Here is a 27,189-nt window from a genome sequence, read left to right as displayed (position 1 = left end):
GACCGTCAAGCTAAACAACGAGGCTTTGGATGCAGATTCGGACTGGCCACGGTTTTCCCAAAGGTGGACTGACTGGCACGGTGTGGCCCACAGGCCGCAGGCCCCGGATCGCTTTGGACCCCCTAAACAACAAAAGCAGACTGAAGTGAGAGCTGTGGGTTTGGTGACTCAGGGTTGAGGGAGACAGGCACCAGTGAAATCAATTTAGGTCGTTTTACACTAGGAGGGAGATAAACCGATTGGAGACTGGACCACTCTGCTTTGCAATCCAGCATAACGTGACTCATGCAAGCATATATTTTATTAAAGCAAGTCTGAAAGCACAAAGTCAGTGATTCTAGAAAGCGGTATAATTTGAGGAGAAGAATTTACTATGGTACGATTTGGCTTTTGCAGTATCGATATAATCAATCTGTAATATACAATCAATAATTGATATAATCCCATATGGGCATAATGAACAGACCCCTGCACTTTAGAAAGATAATTCTGGATGGGATAAGAAGTCTCCTAATGCTGCTCTATTTGCAGAAGTAGTTGCAGATTATTTCAGAAACAGTGTTTCTAGGACATTGGATTCAAATAGATAAAGGAAACAGGATTGGATATACCCGGAGACTATATCGAAGCAAGTTCTTTGGGTTATTTTTAAAAGCCAAAGGTAAATGTAAAATTTAAATACAGATGACCAGTGAAGGTAGTGGAGGAGGGGATATGTTATGGGAATTATGTAGAAATTTGCCTGACAAGGATTTATAACAAGGGCTTGGTGAAACTTGAAGAATAACGGAGGGAGTCAAATCTTGGAGGTGACTGGAAGGACGAAAGAAACAATGGAACTAGTAAACGATGGCCGTAGAAGTAAAAATTCAGAGAGCAGAACTATCCAGAAGCAATTATACTGTAGGACATAAGTCTTCCGGGAATGAAGGAGCTCCGGGAAGTATGTCAGGCTGCTTATGGTACTTTATAGCTGAATCTTTCCTTTCAATTTCTGGGACTAACCCCCCGCCTAACCCGCAAATTAAAGGTACTCTACCCCAGTAGGCTAGAGACTATCCAGAGAGTGATAATTAGGGGGTCTGATCACAGTGGAAACCACGCTAGAACCCCATCTTGCTTTGGTCATCCATTTCTGGAAAACAAGAGGCCTTGGGCCAGGACGACGAGCTTTATCATCGGAAACTCTTAGAAGCCCCAGTGAGATCATCCCTCAGAGTTAGAACCCTGGGGAGGCGCTGGTTAAATATCAGGACGCTCGGCTGCTGCAAGGAAAACGCGACTCGGTGGGTTGGGTGCCAACTGGTCGATACCAAGCGCTCGGTACAGTGCTCTGCACACGGTAAGCGCTCAATAAATACGACTGAATGAATGATACTGGTGGGAGGGTTTTGACCAGGCAGGAATCTGGTCTCAGGCATACATGGTGACGTACTGGGGTCCCATGTTCCCGAAGTAGGAGCGCTCCCATTCGCTCATGAGATCGAAATGCACCGGTCGGCGGCAGAAGTTGCACTCGGCGGAGGAAGGCTCTCTCAGGGGCAGCCCCACTTCTTCCCAGGCCTCCAGGAGTTTCTCTAGGGGAAGCCAGAGACAGAGAGGGGATCGCTGAAAGAGTGGCTGTGTTTCGGACTTGACCTTCCCCCTAGACAACCCCCTTCTTCCCCTCCCACCAACCAAGTGACTTCATCTGATCCATCAACCCCCGCTTTTAGATGTTTCCCGAGAGAGATGACTTCACCCTGACCCTTTTCTCCAGGATTTGGAGACATAGACCTGTGTCATACTCTGGGTGTCGGAGAAAATGACTGTATTCTGGGGAGCTCCGAGTGGTACCGGGGGTGGGGCTTCCATCGGGCGGAGGCCGGTGGACCGGGATTTGGGGAGAGAAAAAGGCAGGAAAGGGAGACAGACACAGAGGTGGTGAGAGCCAGGCCCAGAGAGAGATCCGTGTCCAGAGAAGTAGATCCAGGTAGGAGACAGAGAGGGACACACACATCACCCCGTCACCCCCCAATCACTTAGAAGCAGCGTGGCTCAGTGCAAAGAGCCCGGGCTTGGGAGTCAGAGGACACGGGTTCTAATCCCGGCTCTGCCACTTGTCTGCTGTGTGACCATGGGCAAGTCGCTTAACTTCTCTGTGCCTCAGTGACCTCATCTGTAAAATGGGGACTAAAACTGTGAGCCCACATGGGGCAACCTGATTACCTTGTATCCACCCCAGCGCTTAGAACAGTGCTCAGCACATAGTAAGCGCTTAATAAATACCATAATTATCTGCTGAAGAGAGGAGGAGGAAAAGATGGTGAGGGGGCTAATGGAGGGGTCAATCAATCAAGGGTATTTACTGAGCACTTACTCTGCTAAGCAGGGTCCTCCGGGCTCCTTCCCTGCTCCCTGTGAATTCTGCCTAGCTTCCACCTGCGCTCCCCAAGGCTACTAGCGAAGCAGCACGGTGTAGTGGATAGAGCACGGGCCTGGAAGTCCGAGGGCCTGGGTTCTAATCCCACCTCCACCACTTGTCTGCTGGGTGAACGTGGGCAAATGACGTAACTTTTCTGAGTCTCAGTTACCTCATCCGTCAAATGGGGATTGAGACTGTGAGCCCCCCGTGTCCAACTTGACTAGCTTGTCTCAACCCTAGCGCTTAGAACAGTGCTTGACACCGAGTAAGCGCTTAACGAATACCATAAAAAATTCTGAGCTGGGCCGGGCCGACCTCCAGTAAGCCCAAGTTTCCATCTCACTTAACGGCCCTGTCCCCCGGCACACGTCAAGTCCCCGGCAACGGCCAAACGGGGACGAGTGGAGTACTCACCCACAAAGTAGTCCATCATCGGTGGGGTGTGGTGCGGAGACGGGGCCAGCCGCAGCAGCTCCTCCCCTCGAGGCACCGTTGGGTAGTTGATGGCCTGCACGTAGATATTGTGCTTGGAGAGCAGGATGTCGCAGACCTTGCTGTTAGGCTCCGCATCGCCCACCTAAAACATTTAATCGAAGGCCATCCTTTTCCCTCCCTACTCTGTTACTTGTGCCTGAGCTCCCTAAGCACTCATCTTGCCTCCCACCCCCGTAGCACTAACGTGCATATCGTTTTACTTATCGGCTGCCCTCTACACAGGGCAGGATATGGTCCACTTATTCTATTGTACTTCTGCTTAGTAGAGCGCTCTGTGTACAATAAGCACTCAGTGGATTCCGCTGATTGACCGGCAATAAATCCACGGTTTTAATCGATCATTATCGACTGATCTGCTGCTGTGTGCAGAGCACCGTACGACGAGCTTGGGAAAGTAACAGAGTTGGGAAACGCGATCTCTGCTCGTCAAGAGCTTACGGTCTCCAGGCTTCCCCGACAACCTCTATCGTGAGTCGTTCCCCGAACTTCAGAGGCCTGTCAATAAGCGTCAGGAGACGAGGGCTTAAAAAGCCCCAAGAACTCCTTTCCGTGGAGTCTTTACGATCCCCACGGACCATGTCCCACACTGAATCAGGGTTTTAAAAAAGTCTCCTCTCCCGAATCCTCCCCACAGTTGTCCGAAGCTCAGAGGCATTTCCTGGAGATCTCTCGTTCTGGTAACAAACCATTATAACACCTTGAGTTCACGTTGGCCCTGCCAGTAATTCCCCCGTGTGATTTTACTCACCCCGTGACTCGGGAATTGGCCGAGGTGAGTGATTAGGAGGCCCGACCCTTCACAGAGGCCCCGGGAAGCCGGGAAGCCTCGGGAGGGCCGTAGCTCTTACCCGAATGGGGATGATGTGGCTGGGGCAGCTGACCACGGGAAGCCCCTTATCCATCAACAGCTGGCGCATGTGCTTGACATTGCGCTGGTGGGCCCGACGCAAGGCCTGCCCCTCCTCGCTCTTCAGGATCTTCACGGACTCCAAAGCCCCCGCCAGCACCATGGGGGGCAGGGAGGTGGTGAAGATGAAGCCGGCGGCGTAGGAGCGCACCATATCGATGAGATCTCGGGTGCTGGCCACATAGCCGCCCACGCAGCCGAAGGCCTTGCCTGTTCAGGAGCCAAGGGGATGGGGCGGGGGGCGGGTGGGTTAGTGCGGTGGGGAGAGAGGGTCTCCAAACCCGAAAACCCGATTTTGATCATTTTTTTCCACCACCAAGCAGTGGGACATGATGTTCTCGGAGGACTTGCCAGGGGCCGAGACGAAAGAACGAGTCAGTCGGTTTCTGGCAGTTCGGGGAGAATCCGGAAAGTCCGGCTGAGCCGTGACTAAGGGGTAGTTTCTTGAGTAAGCACTTGGGGCTGCCGCAGGTGGTGGTTGAGGCTCTCTGGGGCGGGAGAGGTCGGACTAGGTATGACCTAATCGGGCCTCTCCAGACCTGGGACAGCGGGGGTCAATTAAGATAGGAAAAGGGTTGATAGAAGAACAGATCAGAGAGTGCATTCTTTGGAAAACCCTCCCGGAGACTGAATATTTCTTACTTCTCCCCCTTCGAAGGTTAACGCCTGCAGGGCCGGATCTTGTCCCCGCATTTCCTCCGTAGCCCCCGAAGGCAGAGGGGCCACTCGATAAAAGCTGTCTGATCCCTCCTCACGGGGCAAGGTTGGGGACCACCAGCCGGAGGCTGAAGCGGACAGACCCAGTTCTGCTTGGGAGCATGAGGGGTGAGTCTTCATTTGGCAGGGAGCGTATCTGTTCTCCCAAGCGTTTAGTACCGTGCTCTGCACACAATAAGCACTTAATAAATACGATCGATTGGTTGAGGGTCACCTGAGTCTTTCACAGCACTGCTGCCCGTAGGAAACCGTGCCAGGATCCCGTCCCTCTTGGTGCTCTCCAAGGACAGTGGGGGAACGCTCCTCTGGATTGCTGCTGGGCGCAGCTGCTCGGAGCGTGCTCGGGGAGTTCTCCGCAAAGGGCTGGGGAAAGCTCGTGACTCTTTCCTTCAGACTCTGAAACCCTCCTGTGACAAGAAAAGACTGGGCAGAGCCGGCCGATAACACCACGGCCCAGAGAAGAGCGGATGTTCCGAGAGATTAGGAAGTTCGGAGAGAGCCCCCTGCCAGGTTTGGCCTCTGCAGGGCCAGATAGGAGGGAGGGGGCTGGGCGGGGCCTCGGAGACAACTCCACCTGGCCAGACATGGATGCTGATTGGGGGTTAGGAAGGCGACTCTGTCGGGAGCAGATCCACTTCAACTGGTCTGGCCAAATGCTCAGATACGGCTGCTCCATCAGTGTCTCTCTAGAGCGCCGCAGGCTGGGAATCAAACTTGGGTCACTAATGCCTCGACCCTGTACAATAAACACCGCCGCGACAATCCTGTCGGTGCTCCGGGAAGGGGCAAGGACTGGACTTTACTTTTACCGGCTGGTTCAATAGTTCACCTTTCTCTTCCACGTCTGTTATTATCAGTGGGATTTTCCAGACCTCAACCAAAACGCTAACCCTGGTATCGCAGGGAGAGCGTGTCTGAGTGCGTGTGCCCAGCCCCTCTGTGGAAAATACCACAACAAAAGTAAAAAAAAAAAAATCACTGATGATGACTATGGCATTTGTTAAGGGCCTACTGTGTTCAACAGATCTTTCATTCAATAGTATTTATTGAGCGCTATGTGCAGAGCACTGTACTAAGCGCTTGGAATGTACAAATCGGTAACAGATAGAGACAGTGCCTGCCCTTTGATGGGCTTATAGTCTAAGTTCTGGGGTAGCTACAAGTTAATCAGGTTGGATGCAATCCCTTTACCAAATGGGGCTTATAGTAGGAGGGAGAACAGCTGTAGAAGCCTCATTTTACAGATGAGGAAACAGAGGCACGGAGAAGTTAAATGACCTGTCCAAGGTCACCCAGCAGACAAGCGGCAGAGCTGGGATCGGAACTCAGGCCTTCCGACTCCCAGGCTCGCGCTCTCTCCGGAATGTTGTTAGCCGATTAACAGCCACAACGTGAGGCTCTCTCTAGTCCACTGACCAGTATCTGCCGGGGGTCCTGGTTGGTTCGAGGCCAGGTGTGGATTACCCAGGCTTTCGACTCTGCCTCCCACCGTCACTGTCAATTCCCACTTGGGGACTACCCCACGGAAAACAGTATACATGGATGATGTTAGAATGACAGGGCTGGGCCCGGCCCTCTTTGTGCATACGACACAACTATAACTTCGGGGCTCAGTCCTCACCCTCCTCTGCATTTTCAGTGACTGGGGTGGCCAGGAGGTGCTCAAGAGAGCAACGGCTTGTGACATTCAACCCCCAGCTACTAGCTGGGAGGGAAGTGTGCTCCCCTGACATTTCCTCACTTGGCCTGGCTGTGAATCAGGGGACACTCCGCTAGTAGAGACTCCTCAATCCTTTGGGAACCCAGGTCATGAAACGGTAAGGGGGTGCCCTATGGGGAAAAAGGAGAAAAAAGAAAGGGAAAAACCAAAGAGGAGGCGGGGGGCCGGAGGAGAAGAAGGAAAAGAGGACAGAAAAGGAAGGGAAATAAAAGGGAAGAGAGAAGAAAGAGTGGGAAAAGGAAGGGGGAGGGGGGGAGAGAGGGGGAGGCTTTGCTTGGAATTCCAGCTGGGGTTGTCCCCGAGGGCTGTTACCCGTGCTGTGGGAAACTGGGACAGCATTACATTGATGGAAGTCTCAGAGAATCAGAAAATCTTCCTCTACCCACAGGTCCAACCTCCCGCCGCTCCCACCGAAGGCCCTTCCGCAGCTGCTGACGAGAAGCAGAACCGAAGCGTACTTGACATTTTTATCATGGCCTGTGCAATTTGTCATTTATGCTGTTTTGTATTTCACGGCTATCTTACGTTCTGCTTATCCCCGCTGCTATGGTGAGCCATAAGAGGGAAGGACCTAATCTGAAGAAGTCAGTTTATTTGGAAATTTCCCCAGGGTACCACACAGTGCTTTGTAGATAGTAAGCACTTACTAAATATCATTATCTCTACTGTTCTTACTGCCGCTAATCCTCTGTCGTTACCAGCCACGTGGCAGCCGCAACCGAGCCCGGCCCAGACCGGCTGGCTGAATTAAGGGCGCTGCTGCTTGGGTTCTGGAGGCTGAGGACAGTCCTCGGGCCCTAGGAGCGGCTCGGTGGCTGGGCACCACCTGCCTCGAGGGGTGGCCTCGGGTTGTCTGGATGGGGTGGGGGTGAGAAGGTCCCTAGAGTCCAGCGAGGACTAGAAAAATCTCACCTAGTTCCCAGGCCGGATTGAGGAGCCAGGGGCCAAAAAGAGGAACTGGCATTTGATCGCCCTTTCTGACTTCAAGGGTTGGTCGCCCTGCCATAAAGGCTGTGGTGAGGGTCTCCCTTCACCTACTTGGAATTGGAGCCCCCGTAACCCCCTGCCTCTGATCAAGGGCCCGCGCCCCCACCCCCAAAATGATCAGGAGACCCATGTCACACGCTCACCGGCCCCTCCCCTGATTTTCTAGCAAATCAGGAAGGATCAAGCAGAACAGATGCCGGCTATCGCCCCACTCACCCAACGTTCCGGAAATGATGTCCATTTTGTTCATGATGCCGTCTCGCTCCCCGACTCCGGCGCCCCGGGCCCCATAGAGGCCAACGGCATGGACCTCATCCACGAAGGTGAGAGCACCGTACTTGTGGGCCACGTCGCACATCTCCTCCAGGGGACAGATGGCACCTGAGAGGGCAAGGTGGGAGACCAAGGGAGGGCGGTCGACCCGCCGTTCCAGAGAGAGCTCCTCTCCACCCCGCAGAGCTCCAGTGGGCGACAGGATAAGGGGAGGAGGACAACGGCAGTGCGAGGCCCAGCCGCTCCTCTGATAGGGAGCAAAAGACCCGCCACCGGAAGTTCCCCTCGGCCACTATTCCCCCTTGAAATCGGGCCCCGATTCTGAGGAGGAAGCGCCAGCGCACAGTTGATGATGATAATGGTGATGGTATTTGGTAAGCGCTTACTATGTGCCAAGACACAAGGTAATCAGGTTGTCCCCCAAGGGGCTCACGGACTTAATCCCCAATTTACAGACGAGGTCTCTGAGGCACAGAGAAGCTAAGTGACTTGCCCAAAGTCACCCAGCGGATAAGTGGCAAAGCCGGGATCAGAACCCACGACCTCTGACTCCCAAGCCTGTGCTCTTGGGGCTGGGGTGGATGTGGTCATGAATGTTGGGACTCTTGGTCCCTGAAGAGCCTTGCCTGGGCAGGAAAGAGCAAGAAACTGTTCTTTTATCCACAATGATCTGTTGCTAATGCAATTCTTTGAATCTTTGTCTTTTGGTGTGGTTTTTCCTATATCTTATTGCTTCACCTTTTTTTTGTGTGTCCATCACCAACCCTCCCTGACTTATTCTTTGATCAGGAGCAGCATGGCCTAGTGGATAGAGCACGGGCCTTGGAGTCAGAAGGACCTAGGTCCTAATTCTGGTTCTGCCACTTATTTGCTGTGTGATCTTGGGCAAGTCACCACTTCTCTGGACCTCAGTTACTTCGTCTGTAAAATGGGGACTAACACTGTGAGCCCCACGTGGGACAGGGGCAGCGCCCTACCCGATTTGCTTGTATCCACCCCAGCACTTACTACAGTGTCGGGCGCATAGTAAGCGCTTAACAAATACCACAGTTGTCATTATTATTTTTTTCAGCCCCTTCAAAGCCGACGACCGCCTCTGTGTACTTTTCCCCAACACTGCTTAGCAGTTTTCCCCAACAGTGCTTTGCACGCAGAGAGTTCTTTAATATATACTTTTACTCCCGCTAGTCTTGCCATCCCTATTAGGTGGCCCTCCTCTCTCTGAGGTTGGGGACCCTCCCTCTTCAGGACCCCAAGGATTGAAGACTGCATGCCGGGATGTTAGGTAGGAGGCTCACGCTCTTCTCTGGCTTCCCGCTCGATGAAGGTGGAAGAAACCAGGTCATATCTGACAGCGGGCTGAGTAACAACGAACACTCTGCAGCTGGAGCAGTGCTCCACACCTACCATCCATGGAGTGGACGGTCTCAAAGGCGACGATCTTGGGAATCTGAGGGTTGGAGTTCCTCAGCAGTTCCTCCAGGTGGGCTGGGTCATTGTGCCGGAAGACGAACTTGGGAACGCCACTGTTGCGGATGCCCTGGATCATGGACGCGTGGTTCCCGGCATCGGAGTAAATCTCACACCCTGTAGAGAGGCAAGAGATAACCAGCTTGGGTCAAGATTGCCCTCCCACCTCCACCTTAGTTTTCAGAGTCCTGCAATGACACTAGCCTTCTGCCATTAACCCTTCTCTGGACAGAGAGGTAATAATAGTAATACTAATAATATTTGTGAAGCACTTACTCTACGCAAAGCACTCTACAAAGCACTGGGGTAGATACAAGAGAGTCAGGTTGGACACAAACCCTGTCCCATCTGGGGCTCAATGTATGAGAGGGAGAACAGGTATTTCATCCCCATTTTACAGGTGAGGAAACTGAGCCAAAGAGAAGTTAAGTGGCTTCCCCAAGGTCACACAGCAAGCAAGCAGTGGAGATGGGATTAGAACCCAGGTCTCCTAATGCCCAGCTCTGGGCTCTTTCCACTAGGTCTGCAGCTTCCCTAAAATTCTTAAGGTAAAATACGCAAGTCAGGCACACAGGATAGAACAGGCAGTGGCTGGACAAAGCAGACAAATGGACAGCTTTTCCTTCTTTCTTGGACAGAACCAGAGGAAGACTTCCCACCCCACCGACCCCACTCCTTTCAGGGACGGCAAGAGTCGCCAGACTCCAGAAGCAAGGAACCTCATCTGCTTCCTTTTTCTTTTCATATTTCTTTTCACGGCATTTCTTAAGTGTTTACTATTTGTCAAACACTGTTCTAAGCGCTGGGGTAGGTACAAGTTAGGTAAGTTGGACTCAGTCCCTGTCCTACACAGGGTTCTTATACTTCTCACTACTTCTTTTCTCTCTGGTCATCCATGGCATTAGGCAATGCTCTGATATGGAGGGTTTTGAGCTCTTGGGGGACGGCTGCGTGAGGCGCCCCACCCCCTATCCCGCAGGGGAGAAACTGGGATGCCGACAGGGATTGAGTTCATCCCATGAGAAACGACCCCATCATTATTTCAAGCCATTTGGAGAGGGTAAAACCCTCCCACCTCCAATCTGAATTGGTTTTTAACCCACCCAGGTGTGTATGGTGGGAGGTGTTTCACGCTTTCTAGTAAAAAAAAAAATTCCTTGATCTGTAGTTCAGGGCAGGCCCATCCGCTCACCGGGGTGAATCTTTACCTGGCAACATCCTGGCGAGGGTGAAGAGGGTGGAATCATTGGCCACGAAGCAGGAGGAGAAGAGTAGGGCCGCGTCCTTCTTGTGCAGGTCGGCCAGCTCATGCTCCAGGTCCACGTGGAACTTGCTGGTACCAGAGATGTTCCGGGTACCACCGGCTCCAGCCCCATGCTGCTGTAGGGTCTCCCTGGAGAAAGTGAGAGGTTTTCTCTCAGGCTTTGGGATGCCCTTGCCTGGCTCTCCTCTGCTGTGTAATCTTGGGACGGAGGGATTGTCCAGCGGTCAGGGAATCTGCGTCGTGGGCAGTGGAGAACTTACTGATTGGCCCTGGGTAAGTCACAACCTTTCAGTGCCTTAGTTCCCCTTCTGGGCCTTTTGTCTCCCAGAGATAGTGTAGGAGTAAATAAGATGAGAAGCATTTGGGGCATTTTTAAAAGAAAGACACATTAGAACTTTTCCCGGGACTTTGGGAAATGGGTTACCTTAAGCAGGAAGGTGCCCTATAAAAACACAGAAGGAGAAACACTGTAATGGAAAGCACATGGGCCTGGGTGTCAGAGGACCTGGGTTCTAATCCTGGCTCTTGCCAAGTGGCAAGTCTCTTGGGCAAGTCTCTTCTCCGTGCCTCAGTTCCCTTATCTGTAAAATGGGGATTCTATACCTGCTCTCGCCCCATGTGGGACCTGAATATCTTGTATCTAGCTTGGCACATAGCAAGCGCTTAACAAACACAATGATTAAGCTATTGAGGTGCTGAGAGGAGAACCCAGGTATCAACTAGCCAAGAAGAAGAGGATAATACCATCGGTCACTCACTCAATCATATTTATTGAGTGCTTTTAGCAGAGTGTGTTTCTCCAAAAGGCAGGAAGGGCATGGTGGAAGATTCAGAAGGAAGAAATGAGATGAGGTTAGCTATGAACATCAGCAGCAGCAGTAGCGGCATCTGCTGAATAGCAGCTGTGTGCGGAGAGAACTCTGTCCTAGGCATTTGGAAAAACCAGTCTCTGGACACAAAATTCCCAATACACATAGCCAGTTGAATAAACCGGCAAACACACAGTTTACATACATGAGATCTGAAGTGGCTGATGGAGGGGGCCACTGTTCTCCCGGGAAGCTGAAATTCACAAGCCCTTAACCCTGGCCTGAGGTGGCTACAAGTCTTGGGTTTGACTCGGGAAAGATATGGAAAAGTAAGTTTTTGGAGGATAGCGGCAGAGTTGGCCAGAGTCACAGAATGAGAGGGGTGGGACCTAAAATGGGTGGATGTTTCCGTCTCCCTCCAGAGGGAGAAAAAGGGAGGCCCCAGCACGGGAGAGTTGTTAATACCAGACAAGCTCCCAGGAAGGAGTGGGAAGTTCAGGTAGAGGCCGACCAGGGCAGCGGTGTTTAAAGGAGTGACCGAAGCAGTGCTGCCTAGTGGATGGAGCACGGGCCTGGGAATCAGAAGGACCTGAGTTCTAATTCTGGCTCTTCCACTCGTCTCTTATATGATCTTGGGAAAGTCACTTGACTTCTGTGCCTCAGTTACCTCATCTGTAGAATGGGGATTAAGACTGTGAGCCCCAAGTGGGACACTGGCTGTGTCTAACCTGTTTGCCTTGTATCTACTCCAGCACATAGAACAGTTCCTGGCACATAGTAAGTGCTTAACAAATACTGTTAAAATACATAAATAAAGGTTTCTAAATTTGTGCTCGACTACTCTCCTTGCTTTTCGTATTCCGGGGGAGGAAAGTCAGCTTACTCTTCTTTTAGAAAAATGGTGGGAAAGTAATACTGACATCCAACTAACTAAACTAACTAATGCAGTCCCTCCATACCCCCGCTCCCAAAGTGGACCCAGAACAAAACCCAATTTCATCTGATTATTCACATTCTCCATGGTCGGAATCGTTCTTGGTCGAAACGTACCAGAAAATCCGTTTTACCATATTCTCCCTTGGTCGCTACCGTTTCCTAGACTACGGAAGCCTCTCACACTGCCGTGTGAAATCTGAACTATCGACTGCGGCACCTTCTCTAACCCACAATCAAAGGCATATGGCCCTGTCACAATGGCAGAGGGAGATCTGGGAGGGGGAGTTGCGGGGGAGGGGAGAGAGGGGTCAGTTCTGGCAGATCCGTTCAAGGAACCGGACACCGGATACTCACGAGGTGGCTTCCAGAACCCGGGGGTGCCGGCTCATGCCTAAGTAATCATTACTGCACCAGACGGACACCTCTTTCTTGTCAGCGAGAGATTCGGAGAAGTCCTCAGCAAAGGGATAGGCGTCGGCTTTGCGATTCACAGTCTTGAACACTCGGTACGTGTGATCGTCCTTCTTCTCCGTGATCTTAGCATCGAAGAACTTATCGTAACTGAAAGTTTTGCCTCCTGGGAAGAGCGGAGAGGCGTTGGATGAAGCGAGACACTTCCCACTGGGTCAGTCAACCCTATTGCTGCCATTCCAAAGGCCAAAGACCCCGAGAGCCCAGAGGCCCCGAGAGAGGGCAAAAATCCAACTGCTTGGGGCTGAATGCTGCAGATGAGAGCAATTTCAGTAATAACCATTAGACTGTACTCCCTTAAAGGGCAGGGACCATGCTTATACAGTAGGTGTTCCATAAATACCAAATATTGATTGATGAAAATAATCAGGGTCAGAATGTGAAGGTAATATCTTAGAAGCTGGGACCGGGAAAATCCAAGAGATATCATTTGCCCAAGTAGTCAAGAGCCTTCTTCTCCTAGGTCTACTCTGGCCTTCCTCTCCTCTACCTCCCTTTTCTACCTCCGCCTCTCCCCACCACGGAGAACACCTAGCTGACTCACCTGGCATATTGTCCTGGATCAGGTGGGTGACCTGATCAGGTGTGACCTTTGACACAGCAGATCCAAGGAGCTTTTTCCTCAGGCTGGACTGGACTTCCAGCAGGAGGGAATTGAGAGGATCTGAGGTACAGAACAGAGAAGGGTGTTTATTGGCGATGGAGGCCGGTAGAGACTTTTGGTGTGGAGGGAAGGGTAAGGTAGTAAATAAATAACAATCACCTGAGCCACCCATGGATATCATCTCCATGTTGTACCCAGAAAAAGAGAGACTAAATTACTCTATACCTGATTTGAACATTTTTACATCCTCCTGAACTTCCAGGCGTGCCTTCTGCACTATCTTGCTCTTCCCATGCTGTAGTTCCGACTCCATGAAGGGGCAGTGACCTCCCTTGGCCTGGGAAGGCGTTCCTAAACCAGAGCAACATTACATCATAGAACCCCAGTCCTTTGCCTTGAACTAACCATCCGGGACAGATGGTGGTTTTTTCCTTTTCTTAAAGTTATCCAAAAGTGAAGACTCCACACCCTCTCTCTGGAATCTTCTCCACCGACTTTTCATCACCTTCGGGTCAGGAAATCCTTCCATATATTTAACTAGAATTTCTCCTGCTTTATTTTCAATTGATTTCCTATTGTTTGATTCTGAATATACGGAGAACGACCGGTCAACCTCTTTGCCAAAATACCCATCTGATACTCTGAGACAGATGTAAAGTCATCCCTTGTTGGTGTTGGATAATTCCTTTAGCCTTTGCTCACAGTGAGTAAATGGAAGTAACTGAGAAGACAGAAACGCAGGCAGGCTGGAAAAATGGGAAAATACTGAGTTGGGCTTTTTGGATGGTGGATGACTAAGTTTTAAAAGTATTTTAGTTTTGGCAAGAGGTTTTGAACCCTTAGCCCTGAAAGTCTCTTGACCTGCAACAGGTCTAGTCTAGACCCTGGTCATCACTGCCATCCTCCAAATTTGCCTCGATTCAGTCTGTTCCATTCAGCATTGAGGAGAGAATGACTGACAGCTTTGAAGTCAGGCACATTCTCAGTATGAAAGGGAGTCCAACCCCAAGCACATTTGGAATCCTAGATTCGGATTAACTTGGGTTTAGATCAGGATCAAACACCTCAAGGTTGAGGGCCAGGACATTTACTCATTTCCCGACACCCTGAGGTGTCTGGGTCTTTGGAAGGTTGAAGAAACTCATCCCCTCCCTGCCATTCTCCAAATACTGAGCAAACATTCTTGTCAAGGACAGTCACCAATGACCCGTTCATCTCGGCCTCTTTTGCGTCTGCGCCTCCCGCCCCAAAGGCAAAGCATTCCAAGACAGCTCTGCAAATAGGGAAATGATGAAAAGGGGCGTAGGGTGTGGGCATTTCCCTCTCTTCTCACCAGGATTTTGGGACGCCGCCTTCATCTCTTTGAGATCCACACCAGAACCAGACAAGCTCCTGGCCACCATGACTGGACAGCGCTGGGCACTGTTGACCAGGATGGCCCGGGCCTTATGCATGAAGGCTGGGTGATCCCGGGCTACTGCCGGGCAGCGTTGAAGAAATGTAGCCATGCCGTCAAATTGGGATCCTGGGTGAGCAGGGAGAAAAGAGAAAATCCAAGTAAGGGTACTACCATTATCAATGTTTCCTACCTTCCCAGACGAGTCTCACCTCATTAACCAATCAATCCTAGACACCGGGGATGTCGGTGAGACTGTCTCACCGACTGGCCCTTCCCAAAGCCCCAGAAATTAACTCCCAACCTTCTGAGATGAGAAGAGCACGTTAACTAGAACAAGAATCTTAATTTTAAGCTCTGTGTGGGCAGGACACAGGTTTCCCAACTCTGTTATATTATACTCTCCCAAGTGGTTCAAGTGCTTCTAATCCCAACTCCAATCATTCGTTCATTCGTTCACTCAATCGTATTTATTGAGTGCTTTCTGTGTGGAAAGCGCTGAATTAAGGGCTTGGGAGAGTACAACACAACAAGAGACACATTCCCTGTCCGTGACTCCGCCGTTTGTTTGCTGTGAGACCTTGGACAAGGCACTTCAGTTCTCTGTGCCTCAGTTACCTCATCTGTAAAATGGGGATTAAGACTATGAGTCCCATGTGGGTCAGGGACTGTGTCCAACCCAATTTGCTAATATCGATATCAATGTTTAGTACAGTGCCTGGCACATAGTAGGTGCTTAACAAATTCCACTATTATCATTTTTATTCAGTGCTCTGCTCCCCTTATGCACTCAGTAAATACAACTGACTGATTGATTGAGCTGCTCTTACCCAGAAAGTTATTGGGAGGTGCTCCTCCAAGGTCATTTAAAAAAAAATCAAGAGCCAGGGTAGGGGTGGGCAAGAGAGAAGAGAAATAGGGCAACATACACTTGAATGAATGAAATTTCTGAATGTCGCAGCTCCCTTTGCTATTCTTATTGGAAATAAAATCAGGTTGGAGTCTCAGCTTAGCACAGTAGTTTTGATCTTTCATGTCCAAAAGGGGCATTGTCAATGAAGAGAGAATGATAACCACCAAACCTTTGTTCTATTGACAGTTCACTCCTGATTCTCCTCTGGCCTCTTTCTCAACCTTTTTCACTGGGTCCTCTTATGCCTCTCACTCCCTTACTGTGGGTGTCCCTCAAAGCTTGGTTTTGGGTCCCCTACTCTCCTTTACTCTTACTTCCTCCGAGAGTTCATCTGCCCTCATGAACTTCTGACTCCTGGGAGTCAGAGGGCCTGTGTTCTAATTCCGCTCTGCCATTTCTCTCCTGCGTGACCTTGGGCAAGTCACTCAATTTCCCCGTGTCTAAGCTACTTCATCTGTAAAATGGGGACTAAGGCTGTGAGCCCCACGTGAGAAATTGGTTATGTCCAACCTGATAAGCTTGTATCTACCCTATTGCTTGGTACAGCACCTGGCACATTGTAAGCGCTTAAGAAATACAATTAAAAAATCCCAAACTTCAACTACCACCTCTAGGCAGAAAACTCCCAAATCTATTTCGCTGGCTCCAATCTCTCAGGTCCCCTGCTATCTTGTATTTCCTCTTGCCTCCAAGATACCTCCACATGAATGTCCTGCTCATCCTCTTTAAGGATCCCCATCCCTGATTTAAGGGACTGATAGATATGACTTCTAGATCTTTCGCTCTGATTTAGAAGAATAAGATCACTCCCAGGATGCAGGATCCTGGGAAGGGCACTATCCCTAAACATTTCCCATTAACATTATTCATTATTAACTGTACAGGTGGGTCACTTTAGTCAAGCAACAGAGATGAAACATGCTGAACCTGGACACAGAGGCTCGTGGGACTTAACTAAAACGATCAAATGGTCCAGTGAGTTAGTACAGTTAAGTCCAAAGAAATAGTTCAATAACACTGTTCTTCCAGGAATCCTTTGTCGTCACTGCCAGAATATGATTTTGGTTTAGGTGGACTCAGCTGATCACCAGATTTACCGATTTTGAGGGCCGAGGTGGTAACCCTATAGAATTTATTCACAGAGCGAGCTTTGGGGGCTCAAAATAGTCAAAAGTTTGGATAAATTCATGGACTACCGAAAGGGAAATCTAAAGGGAAAAGTTAGGGAGGTGAGATGATCGTCTTCACCCATAGGTTAAAAAGACCGACCATACAGGGTTCCTCTAAAGGCCCTTTTCCTACTATTGGAGACAGAATACAGGGCTGGGCAGTGAATTGGCCTCACCCAACAATGGGACTGCTCGGAGCGTGATCATAATTTCCTATCTACTTACAGCTCTTGCAGGGAGATCGCACTATGATCAAGTTCCTTCTGGACATTCACTCGGATCGGATGTTTGCTCGGATTCATTCAGCCGCTAAGCAGTGTGGTCTAGTGGGTAGAGCAGAGCCCTGGGAGTCAGAAAGATCTGGATACTAATTCCGGCTCTGCTGCTTGTCTGCTGTGTGACCTTGGGCAAGTCACTTAACTTTTCTGTGCCTCAGTTACCTCATCTGTAAAATGGGGTAAAATGGACTGTGAGCCCCACGTGGGACATGGCCAATCCCCAACCTCGTTAGCTTAGTACAGTGCCTGGCACATAGCAAGTGCTTAGCACATACCATAAAAAAAAAAAAAATCTTTTTCCATTCCTCCTAGCTACAAACCTGGGATTTTGCTACGTGACGTCTTTCCCTCTAAGGTAGCGGCATTTTTTCCACCTTTTACTGACTCCAGGTTTGACTCCACACTGTCGTGAGACTCTCAGAAAAGCAGCTGAGTATTCGGCTCTCATCTGGCTGACATTTAATGACCAGGTGCCTAGATCACACAGAGCAGTATGTCTTGGGGTGATAATTTTACTGTCCCCCTGCAGTCCAGCTTCAACTAATCAGAGCTAAATCTATTATGCCTATTCGCTGTCTATCAATTCTGAGTTCAAAACTGATCGAAGGTCTCAGTAAAATCAGGCGTACTTAATGAGTCCTAACTGTGTGCAGAGCACTGTAGTAAGTGCTTAGGCGAGTACAATATGATAAAATAACTGAAATTGGTAGAGACATTCCCTGCCCGCCCCGAGCAAATGTCATGTTTCACACTTCCTGGAAGTTCTGACAAAATAAGTCCAAAAGTTCCTTAGAAAGTCTTCGTCTTATAGAAAGCCACAGTCAACATGGGAGGGTTAGAGGACTAGGATGGGACAGACAGATTGGAAGGGGAGACACTATTTCTTTTCTCTCTCTACCCCTCGGCACATTGTTTTCTGAGTGAAGGGAAGGTCTCTAGGGTTGGAATGATGGCTGAAAAGAAGCCCCTAACTGGGGGTCAATATCCAGAGGCAATATCCCGGGGCACTAGCTGACATGGGAGCCCGTGTGTCTCAACTAGATAAGGCCTTTCTGAATCATCTCTCTGCACACACCCATCAGAATCTGAGTCCTTTCGTGGTCTGTGGGATGATTAGTGCAGAAGTCAGCATGATCTACTTGCAAGTTGGATCAATGGGATAGAGTTGGGGTTGGTAAAGAGGAGGGGACCCCTTTTCCTGGAAATGCAGCTGCGCAGCATTCCCTGGAAGCCGGGTGAGTCAGCTACTCAGCTGACTGGGACCAGATCATTGTCAATTCTGTATTCTATTTATTGGGATTAAGTTGTCTTGTTTTTATCCATGTGTCTCCCCCGATTAGACTGTGAGCCCGTCGATGGGCAGGGATTGTCTCTGTTGTCGAATTGTCCACTCCAAGCGCTTAGTACAGTGCTCTGCACATAGTAAGCGCTCAATAAATACTATTGAATGAATGAATGAATATTCTGAAGGGAGGGAGAAACTGAGGGGAGTGGCTGAAATTTCAAAAAATAAACTGAATGACTTATCTGTCCTGTGCTGGCAACCCGAGGATAATGAGCCTTTCTGGAACCTGTAAAGTTTACTTGGGTGAGAAAAAGGCAATTTTTGGATCCTTCACACTGCCTCGTACGCCCCTATTCCACCCGTACAACCCTTCTGTCCACCGACCTGCATCTGGACAACCACCAACTCCTTGAATTTAGGAGCAACATATTCAGACGTATTTATTGAGCACTTACTGTGTGCAGAATGCTGTACTATGCGCTTGGGAGAGTATACTATAACAATAAACCAACACACTCCCTGCCCACAACGAACTCAGAGTCTTAACATCCTATTTAAACGATTTAGGTTTCGAAGCCCCATTCAGAGAATTTTCTAATATATTAAATTCATCCCATTGCAGAATATATTTAATAGCCATTTCATTATCTTTTTTCTTCTCCGTGATCTCATTTTGGTCATGAGAAGAACAATAGGAAGTATGGTGGGGGAAAAAGGAGGATGGACTATTTCTGGCTGCAGATTTCCTAGCTCATCTTCATATTCTTTCAATTTTAACACTGCCTGTTACGACGAACTAATAACAAACAAACAACTCTAGAGTGTCTGGAAAAGTGCCAGGAGCATGAGGGGACTTAATGAATATCACTTAATGATGAATGTTTCTCTCTAGATACAGACTGAAGTGGAAATTTTAAAAGGACTTTTCTGGCTTGGAGCACCCTTAGCTCCACGATATTGGTGTCTCCCCGGAAGAGAAGGAAAACTGACGCTATTAAAGGAACCTCACTAAAACCTTTCAGAATGGGGCTCCAAAATCTCCCCAGAAGGTCCAATGGAAACACAGTGATATATACCCAAATACCCCCACTTAAAGACCACGGTCTCAAATATACAACAGGCTAAGAAACGCTTTTAAGGGCCACACATTGCCTAAGCCAAGTGTGCTGTTCCATATTTGCAATCGTCAGTTAGATGCTAAAGGGGAAGTGGTCACTGCTTTTCCGCAATGAAGTTTCACCCCCTTCACCTTCCCGCTCCCCTTCCCCCGCTATCCCTCTGGCTTCGGTTTGGGATGCTGACCTCCAGCCATCTAGGAAGAACCCAGGCAGTTCTGTGCCCAAAATTTACTTCCAGAGCCCTTCCTGTCCCACTCTAAACCTCTTCAGCCAAAGAGTTTCCCAGATAACCAAGAACGGTCAGCCTGCGGCTTGGGCAGTTGAGGGATGGAAATGGACACAAGCCCTTCAAATTTGCTGGAGAGACACCTTAACAGCCAGGTTGACATTAAATTAAACCCTGGCATTATGCGTCACCCTAGAGTTTCCAGACCTCCATAGGACCCTAGGAAAAGATGCTTATAAATGGAAGTTAGAAAGATATGCAGTTAATCGGCAGAAGAAAAACTTTAAAAGAGCAACTGAGCAACAGACACGCACGCAAGAAAACCTCCCAACCCACACCTCTCCAGGTAGGGGGGAAAGCCCATAAGGTTCCTACCTGTTGCCCTTCACTGAGGACGAACGCTCACTACTAATCCCTAACAGCTAATAGAGTCCCCCCCTCAGCTCCACCCACTTAGTCGGTTTCAATTGGCCCTGAAAGTTTCACATGTCAGAAGAAGAGATAAAACAAAAACATTTCTTAGCCAGGGGTGTCCCACCCCTCTTCTCCGCCCACCGAAATGAGGGCTATACTCAGCTTCGACTTACCTCAGAGTTTGGGGGAAAGACTCGGTTCATTTCAATGCAGTCGTATTTATTGAGCGCTTACTCCAGTTCCTTCAGTTAGCCTACAAAGGATAGTTTTCTCCTTTGGTGAAATTAACTGGGGCGTCTGTTTCTGGAGATCGGCATTTTGCTCGAAGCAGCTCCGGCCTACGGTGCATTCTTAAATACAGCATATTCAGTCCTTTATAGCTATTGCGTCGCCTTAGATTGAAATCGTCATTATCAATGGTATTCATTCATTATATCGGATTTATTGAGTGCTTACTGTGTGCAGAGCACTCTACCCGGCGCTTGGAAAGTACAGTTTAGCTATAGAGACAATCCCTGCCCACGGGTATTCACGAAGCCCTTAACTGTGTGCAGAGCACTGTACTAAGCATTGGGAGAGAGTACAGTACAACAGAGTTGGTAGAAACGTTTATTGTTGCATCGTACTTTCCCAAGTGCTTAGTACAGTGCTCTGCCCATGGTAAGCGCTTGAAAAATATGATTGAATGAATAATGAGTTTACAATCAATCATCGGTATTTATTCTTAACTACATGGTTTAGTGGATAGAGCGAGGGCCTGGGAGTCAGAAGGACCTGACTAATCTAATCCTGACTCCACCACATGCCTGCTATGTGACCTTGGGCAAGTCACTTCACTTCTCTGGGCCTCAATTACCCCACCTGTAAAATGTGGATTAAGAAAGTGAGCCACACGTGGGACAGGGATTGTGCAACCTGATTAATTTGTATCTAAACCAGCACTTAGATCAGTGCTTGGCACATAGTAAGCACTTAACAAGCGCCATAATTAACTGCGGAATATTCAGCCACTTATAGCTATTGCCTTCCCCGTTAGATTGAAAGCTCTCACTCAATCAATGGTATTGATTGAGTCCTTATAAATGAAAGTTAGAAAGATATGCAGTTAATTGGCATAAGAAGAACTTTAAAAGACACCCACACAACAGTGCCCCTTTGAGTCCACAAGGAGCAGGGATCGTAGGGAAGCAGCGTGGCTTAGTGGAAAGAGCCCGGGCTTGGGAGTCAGAGGACGTGGGTTCCAATAATAATAATAATAAAATAATTTGGTATTTGTTGAACGCTTATTATGTGCCAAGCACTCTTCTAAGCGCTGGGTAGATACAAGGTAATCAGATTGTCCCACCTGGGGCTCACAGTTCTAATCCCCATTTTCCAGATGAGGTCACTGAGGCACTTGCCCAAGGTCACACAGCTGATAAGTGGCAGAGCTGGGATTAGAACCCATGACCTCTGACTCCCAAGCCCGGGCTCTTTCTACTGAACCATGCTGCTTCTCTAATCCCGCCTCTGCCACCTGTCTGCTGTGTGACCTTGGGCAAGTCACTTCACTTCCCTGTGCCTCGGTTATCTCATCTGTAAAATGGGGATTAAAAGCGTGAGCCCCACGTGGGACAACCCGATTACCCTGTATCTACCCCAGTGCTTAGAACAGTGCTCGGCACATAGTAAGCGCTTAACGAATCCTATCATTATCATGTTTTTAATTTGTATTCTTCTGTACATTCCGTCCTGTTGGTTTAGTGGTAGAAGCTGGAATCCGGAAACCTGGGGTCTAGCCTCAGTTCTGCCTGCAGTTGGTTACCGCGTGTAACCAGTCACCCTCCTGGCTGCCTGCTGCAGACCCCCTGCACTCTGCAGCCCGACGGGAACGTGACCGACCGGACCAAGGGAGTCCTTGAGCTGCTGGGCAAGCCACTAGCACTAGAATCAGTTCCTCCGTGCACGTTCTCAGTTCTGAAGCATCTGCGCCCAGCCTCATCCACTGTCCCTGAGAGGAGACCATGCTTAATACGCAGCAGATACTCAGTAATAATAATAATAATAATGTTGGTATTTGTTAAGCGCTTGCTATGTGCAGAGCACTGTTCATTAGGTTCATAGGTCATTAGGTTGTCCCACGTGAGGCTCACAGTTAATCCCCATTTTACAGATGAGGTAACTGAGGCACAGAGAAGTGACTTGCCCAGTCACACAGCTGACAAGTGGCAGAGCCGGGATTCAAACCCATGACCTCTGACTCCCAAGGCCGGGCTCTTTCCACTGAGCCACGCTGATATGTCTGATTCCGCTAAAGCACAAGTTCTGACCCGTGGGACATTTGATCCTTGACCTTTCCTGCCAACAAGTGGGCTAAGTAAGGTCCAGGTATGACCTGGCCTGGGAGGCCCCCCGTTACCTCACCTGAGACTGTGTGAGAAAAGATCCCCTGGAAGCAAGAGACTCCTTGCCTCACCCACCGTATAACTGAGGTAGCTCCACGGCTCCGACTCTTCCCAAAAAAGGGCCACCTTCTACCTCTTCGCGTGAACCCTGACTCAGCCTCGGCGCCGGTACCTCACCCGTAGAAGGAACGGCATTCCCGTCGACAGCTTCTGCTTCCCTGCCATTCTCTTCAGGCTTCTGAGCCGACTCCCTTCCTCGCAGCGAGCAACTCTTGAAGCACTGGGAGGCTTTCCTCATTTGGCCTGGGATCTCCCCCGAGCCGAGGAGAGGGCCAGCCTGGAGACGACAAGTCTTCCGCGTCACGATGAAGCCGTAGAACCTGAATCCCGGACGAGCCGACAACGCTCCTCGGCTTTGGAACGGGGCTTACTCCTCGGGCCCAAGCACCTACAGAACGGGATGAGAAAAGGGGGGAACTGAAGCAGAAGCTGGGAGTCCCCAAACGGAGATAATACTAATGATAATAATTACTAATTGTGGTATTGGTTAAACACTTACTAGATGCCAAGCACTGTTCTAAGCGCTGGGGTAGACACAAGCTAATCGGGTGGGACACAGTCCCTGTTCCACAGAGGGCTAACAGTCTTAATCCCCATTTTACAGATGAGGGAACTGGGGCCCAGAGAAGTTAAGTGGCTTACCCAAGGTCACACAGCAGACAAGTGACGGAGCCTGGATTAGAACCCAGGGCCGTCTGACTCCCGGGCCAGTGTTCTATCCAGTAGGCCATCCAGAAATAGACCAAGTTTGGCCTTTGATAGTGGCTGGGTCTTACTGCTAGTCCCTACCATGAGGGAATATCACTGGACTGGGGTCACAAGTAAGGTTGGAGCCTTCTCCTTTCTGAAATGAGATAATATTCGGAAACTCCAGGAGGCTAATGGAGAAGAGGTGAGGGGAAGAGAGGGAGACCTATGAGCACTGAGGAGAAAATATCAAGGGTTTTGAATTCCTTGAAAGAAAGCTGGAATCGCAATGAAAACTCTCACGTCACTTCTCAATACTGGGGAGAAATACTGGTCTCTTTCCTAAATACTTTTAACATTTTCCTCTCACTTTACACACCGAGTAAATGTAAAGTTCCAAACATTCTTTCTTAAGAGAATGGTCACACTTCTGCACAGTAGGGGGCATTTAGACCTCAGATTGGACATCAAATTATGCTTCTGGCTTAGAATGGTGCTTTGCACATAGTAAGCGCTTAACAAATGCCATTATTATTATTATTGTTATTTTGGAGAAGTGTTGAGACCTCACTTGCACCACCTCCTGGCAGGAAATGTAATAATTCAGAGTTAAATGATGTCCACAACCTCCTCCCTCCTCTCCCCCTCCGAAGCGCCCACCCCACCCACCTTTTTAAATGGCATTTAAGTGTTTACTATGTGCCAGGCACTCTACTAAACACCGGGGTAGATAGGAGCTAATCGGGCTGGACACGGTCCATGTCCCACACTCTTAATCTCCACTTCTACATACGAGGTAACTGAGGCACAGCGAAGTCCAGTAGCGGAGCCAGGATTAGAATCCAGGCCCTTCTGACTTCCAGGCCTATGCTCTATTCACTAGGGCACACTGCTTCTCTGTAAAGTCCTTCAAAATCCTTGATTTTTCTGAAAGGACAGGCAGAATCCCACTGCCTGCCAGATAGGGAAGGAGCAAGCAAGCGAATTTGGCATCTCCCACAGTACAACCAGTTTAGAGCCCTTGAAAAAGTTGTTTTAACATGAACGGTTATGTCTTGGAATACATTTTCCCACTGACTTAATGTAATATATATCAATCGATCAATGGCGTTTATTGAATGCTGTGTGCAGAGCACTGTATTGAAAGCTTGGGAGAGTACATCCAAGTTGGTAGACTTGTTCTCTGCCCACAATGAGCCTTACAGTCCAGATGCAGAGGCAGATATTAATATGAACAAATAATTTATATAAAATTTATAGATGTAGTCATAAGTATGATGAAAGAATGTTCATTTTATCACACGGTTGTATTTACAAAAAAACCTTTACTTGGATTCTGTCTGGAGACATGGGTAAGAACAGGGAAGGTTTATAAGAATCAGAAAAGTTTTGAGGAAACTCACCTACTTAGATAATTTAAAGGATTTTTTTTAACATGTTTACTGATGGACTATAAAAATTAAGTAAGAAGGGCAATTTGGTTTAATAGTGTAAGACTAGTAAACCTAAATGTAACTCCAACAACTAAAAGTTTGGAGAGAACTAGTTTTCAAATATTTATTTTTAAAACATCACTTAGAGATACATATTTCATTTAAGAACCAAGAAACGTACATGTTTCCAAATAATGTCGATATATCACAGTTCTATGAAATATTTGTTTCCTGAACGTAATCAATTCCAACAGCGCTTTTCTGAACTCCATAGCTCAATGAACATTTTTAGAACGTAAACTCGAGGGCAAAGTCTGTGTCTTCTATCCTAATTTTTTCTCCAAGTGCCTTTGACAAGTGACTAGCATACAGTGGACATTTAATACAAATAAATGTAGTTTGCGGAATGAGTCAAAACTGTTTTAATAAAATTTCCTTTTACACTTACTGTTTTCACTTTGGTTTTAACCTTACCGAAACATTTCTGTTCAATCCTTCGGACGGTGAGTTCCGGTAGTGGTTTTAAATTCCAATAAAAAGTCCATGCTTCAGCCTCATTTAATTTAAAAAATGGGTGTATAATAAATATCAGCTTCAATCACTAAGTTCCTCTTTATGATCGAAACATGCGCTTTTCTTTTTCCACAGTGGCTTCAAAGTCATCTGGTGCTGAAGGTTCTACTCAAGGAGGATCTTAATAACTTAAGATCTGTTCCAGAACTTTGGAAATCCCTTTACATGCTCTATATTATTACTATATTATAGCGCATGTAAAGGAATTTCAGAAGTTCTGGTTCTGGTTAAGAATGGTTAATATTGTTTAATCTTTGTTATATTCATTCAAAGCATATCACAATAGTAAATAAATTATTTATGATTATGAATTTTTGCATGAGGCAACTGAAATAGAAGCTTGATCTGCTGACGGTGGTAGTTGTGATTTTTCGATCTCGGTGAAGATTTGTTCAACTTAGACGGAACGGCAACCTTCTTCTTTTCTTCCTAAAGCACTTTATAGCAGGGAAACTCTCTCCAAATAGGTACATGATAATAGTAATAATTTTGATAATTATAATAGAGAAGCAGCATGGCTCAGTGGAAAGGGCCCGGGCTTGGGAGTCCGAGGTCATGGGTTCGAATCCTGGTCTGCCACTTGTCAGCTGTGTGACCGTGGGCAAGTCACTTCACTTCTCTGGGCTTCAGCTACCTCATCTGTAAAATGGGGATTAAGACTGTGAGCCTCACGTGGGACAACCTGATTACCCTATATGCCCCCCCCCCAGTGCTTAGAACAGTGCTCTGCACATAGTAAGTGCTTAACAAATACCAACATTATTATGATTAATGATATTTATTAAGTGCCTCTTATGTGCCGGGCACTGTACTAAGCACTGGGGCGGGTACAAGCAAATTGGGTTGGACACAGTCCCTGTCCCACGTGGGGCTCACAGTCTCACTCCCCATTTTAATGATGAGGTAACTGAGACTCAGAGAAGTGAAGTGGTCTGCCCCAGGTAACACAGCAGACAAGTGGTGGAGCCGGGATTAGAACCCATGACCTTCTGACTCCTAGGCCCGCGCTCTATCCACTACACCATGCTGTAAATGGTCACAGTCGTTAACCTATGAACGATTCTTGGAGGACGTGGCCAAATAGCAGGATCACTGTCCATAAAGAAGGTCTTCCTTCATGGAACTGGTGGAGAAACTCTTAATCTTTGCATTTGATTTTTTTTTCTGGTATTTGTTAAGCGCTTACTATATGCTACGCCCTGTACCAAACACTGGGTAGATCCAAGCTAATCAGGTTGGACACAGTCCATGTCTTAATCCCGATTTTTGACCGATGAGGTGACTGAGCACAGAGAAGTGAATTGTCCAAGGTCCCACAGCAGACCAGCGGCAAAGCCGGGATTCGAACCCAGGTCCTCCTGAATCCCAGGCCCGTGCTCTAACCACTAGACCATGCTGCTTCGGAGGGCCACGCTGCTTCTGAGGCCTCCTCAACTCTCTCCTCTTCCACCGACTTTCCCAAGAGTAAGAGATCCTGCTCTATCTTCACATATCTGGCCGACTGGCCGGGCAGCCGTGCTCCCCGGTTGCCTCAATCCAGTCTAGGGCTACGGGAGTGACATCGAGCGTAGGATGGGAATCCTCTTCCTCTCTGCAACTTCCCTAAAATCAGGGTTCGGTGCCTGACGATGATTATTAACCGTGATCGTTATTATTATTGCATTTCTTCAGTGCTTACGATGTGTTAAGTAGCGTTCGAGGCGCAGGGATAGACACGACGTCCTCAAGTCGGCCGTTGTCCCAGACGGGGCTTACGGTCTAAGCAAGGGGGAGAACAGACAGTGAATCTCCATTTTACAGATGAGGAAACTGAGGCCCAGAGAAGTGAAGCGTCTTGCCCGAGGTCACACAGCAGGCAAGTGGCAGAGCCGGGATTAGAACCCAGGGCCTCTGACTTTCAGGCCTGTGTTCTGTCCACTAGGCCTCACTGCTCCCCAGATGACTGGAACTGGGGTCTCCTCAGTCAGGTGCACAATGACCTGGGGACACGGCTGTAGATGATAAGAACAGCTCCTTAATAATAAGCATCTTCAATTTGTCAGGGACTTTCTTTTTATCTAAAGCACTTTCACTCCGATTACTTCATCTTATCCCCACGCGTTTGTGAGGGAGGGATAGGCAGGTATCATTATCCCCATTTTACAGATCAGGAAACTCGGGCACAGAGAGGTTAAGTGACTTGCCTGAGGTTACACG

General features: G+C 48.6%; 1 protein-coding gene, 1 long non-coding RNA gene and 1 other non-coding gene across 5 annotated transcripts; 1 reads left to right on the top strand and 2 right to left on the bottom strand.

The window, feature by feature from the left end:
• Positions 1-274: 274 nt before the first annotated feature.
• On the bottom strand, positions 275-26,767 carry ALAS2 (5'-aminolevulinate synthase 2). Of its 3 annotated transcripts, none has more exons than XM_029067727.2 (13): positions 26,672-26,767; positions 22,418-22,688; positions 20,030-20,206; positions 14,391-14,582; positions 13,283-13,408; positions 12,998-13,117; positions 12,337-12,559; positions 10,182-10,366; positions 8,911-9,090; positions 7,447-7,611; positions 3,748-4,016; positions 2,819-2,981; positions 275-1,577 (listed from the first exon to the last, which is right to left on the bottom strand). In XM_029067727.2, the coding sequence occupies exons 4-13, from the start codon at positions 14,563-14,565 to the stop codon at positions 1,414-1,416; spliced, it is 1,770 nt and encodes a 589-aa protein (XP_028923560.1). In that variant the 5' UTR covers positions 14,566-14,582; positions 20,030-20,206; positions 22,418-22,688; positions 26,672-26,767; the 3' UTR covers positions 275-1,413. The 3 variants fall into 3 exon arrangements, with proteins under 3 accessions (XP_028923560.1, XP_039768317.1, XP_028923561.1); XM_039912383.1 differs by lacking the exon at positions 26,672-26,767 and adding an exon at positions 24,895-25,512; XM_029067728.2 differs by lacking the exons at positions 20,030-20,206; positions 22,418-22,688; positions 26,672-26,767 and adding an exon at positions 16,761-16,909.
• On the top strand, positions 4,292-7,465 carry LOC114812895. The gene is made up of 3 exons (XR_003760517.2): positions 4,292-4,631; positions 6,632-6,792; positions 7,397-7,465. It is a non-coding gene; the product is annotated as an uncharacterized LOC114812895 (long non-coding RNA).
• MIR1372 (microRNA mir-1372) lies at positions 25,135-25,214 on the bottom strand. Its single transcript, NR_034769.1, has one exon. It is a non-coding gene; the product is annotated as a microRNA mir-1372 (primary transcript).
• Positions 26,768-27,189: the final 422 nt, after the last annotated feature.

The sequence above is a fragment of the Ornithorhynchus anatinus genome, chromosome 6 (assembly GCF_004115215.2).
Source record: "Ornithorhynchus anatinus isolate Pmale09 chromosome 6, mOrnAna1.pri.v4, whole genome shotgun sequence".
Lineage (NCBI taxonomy): Eukaryota > Metazoa > Chordata > Mammalia > Monotremata > Ornithorhynchidae > Ornithorhynchus > Ornithorhynchus anatinus.
This window is presented reverse-complemented; position numbering and strand designations above follow the sequence as displayed.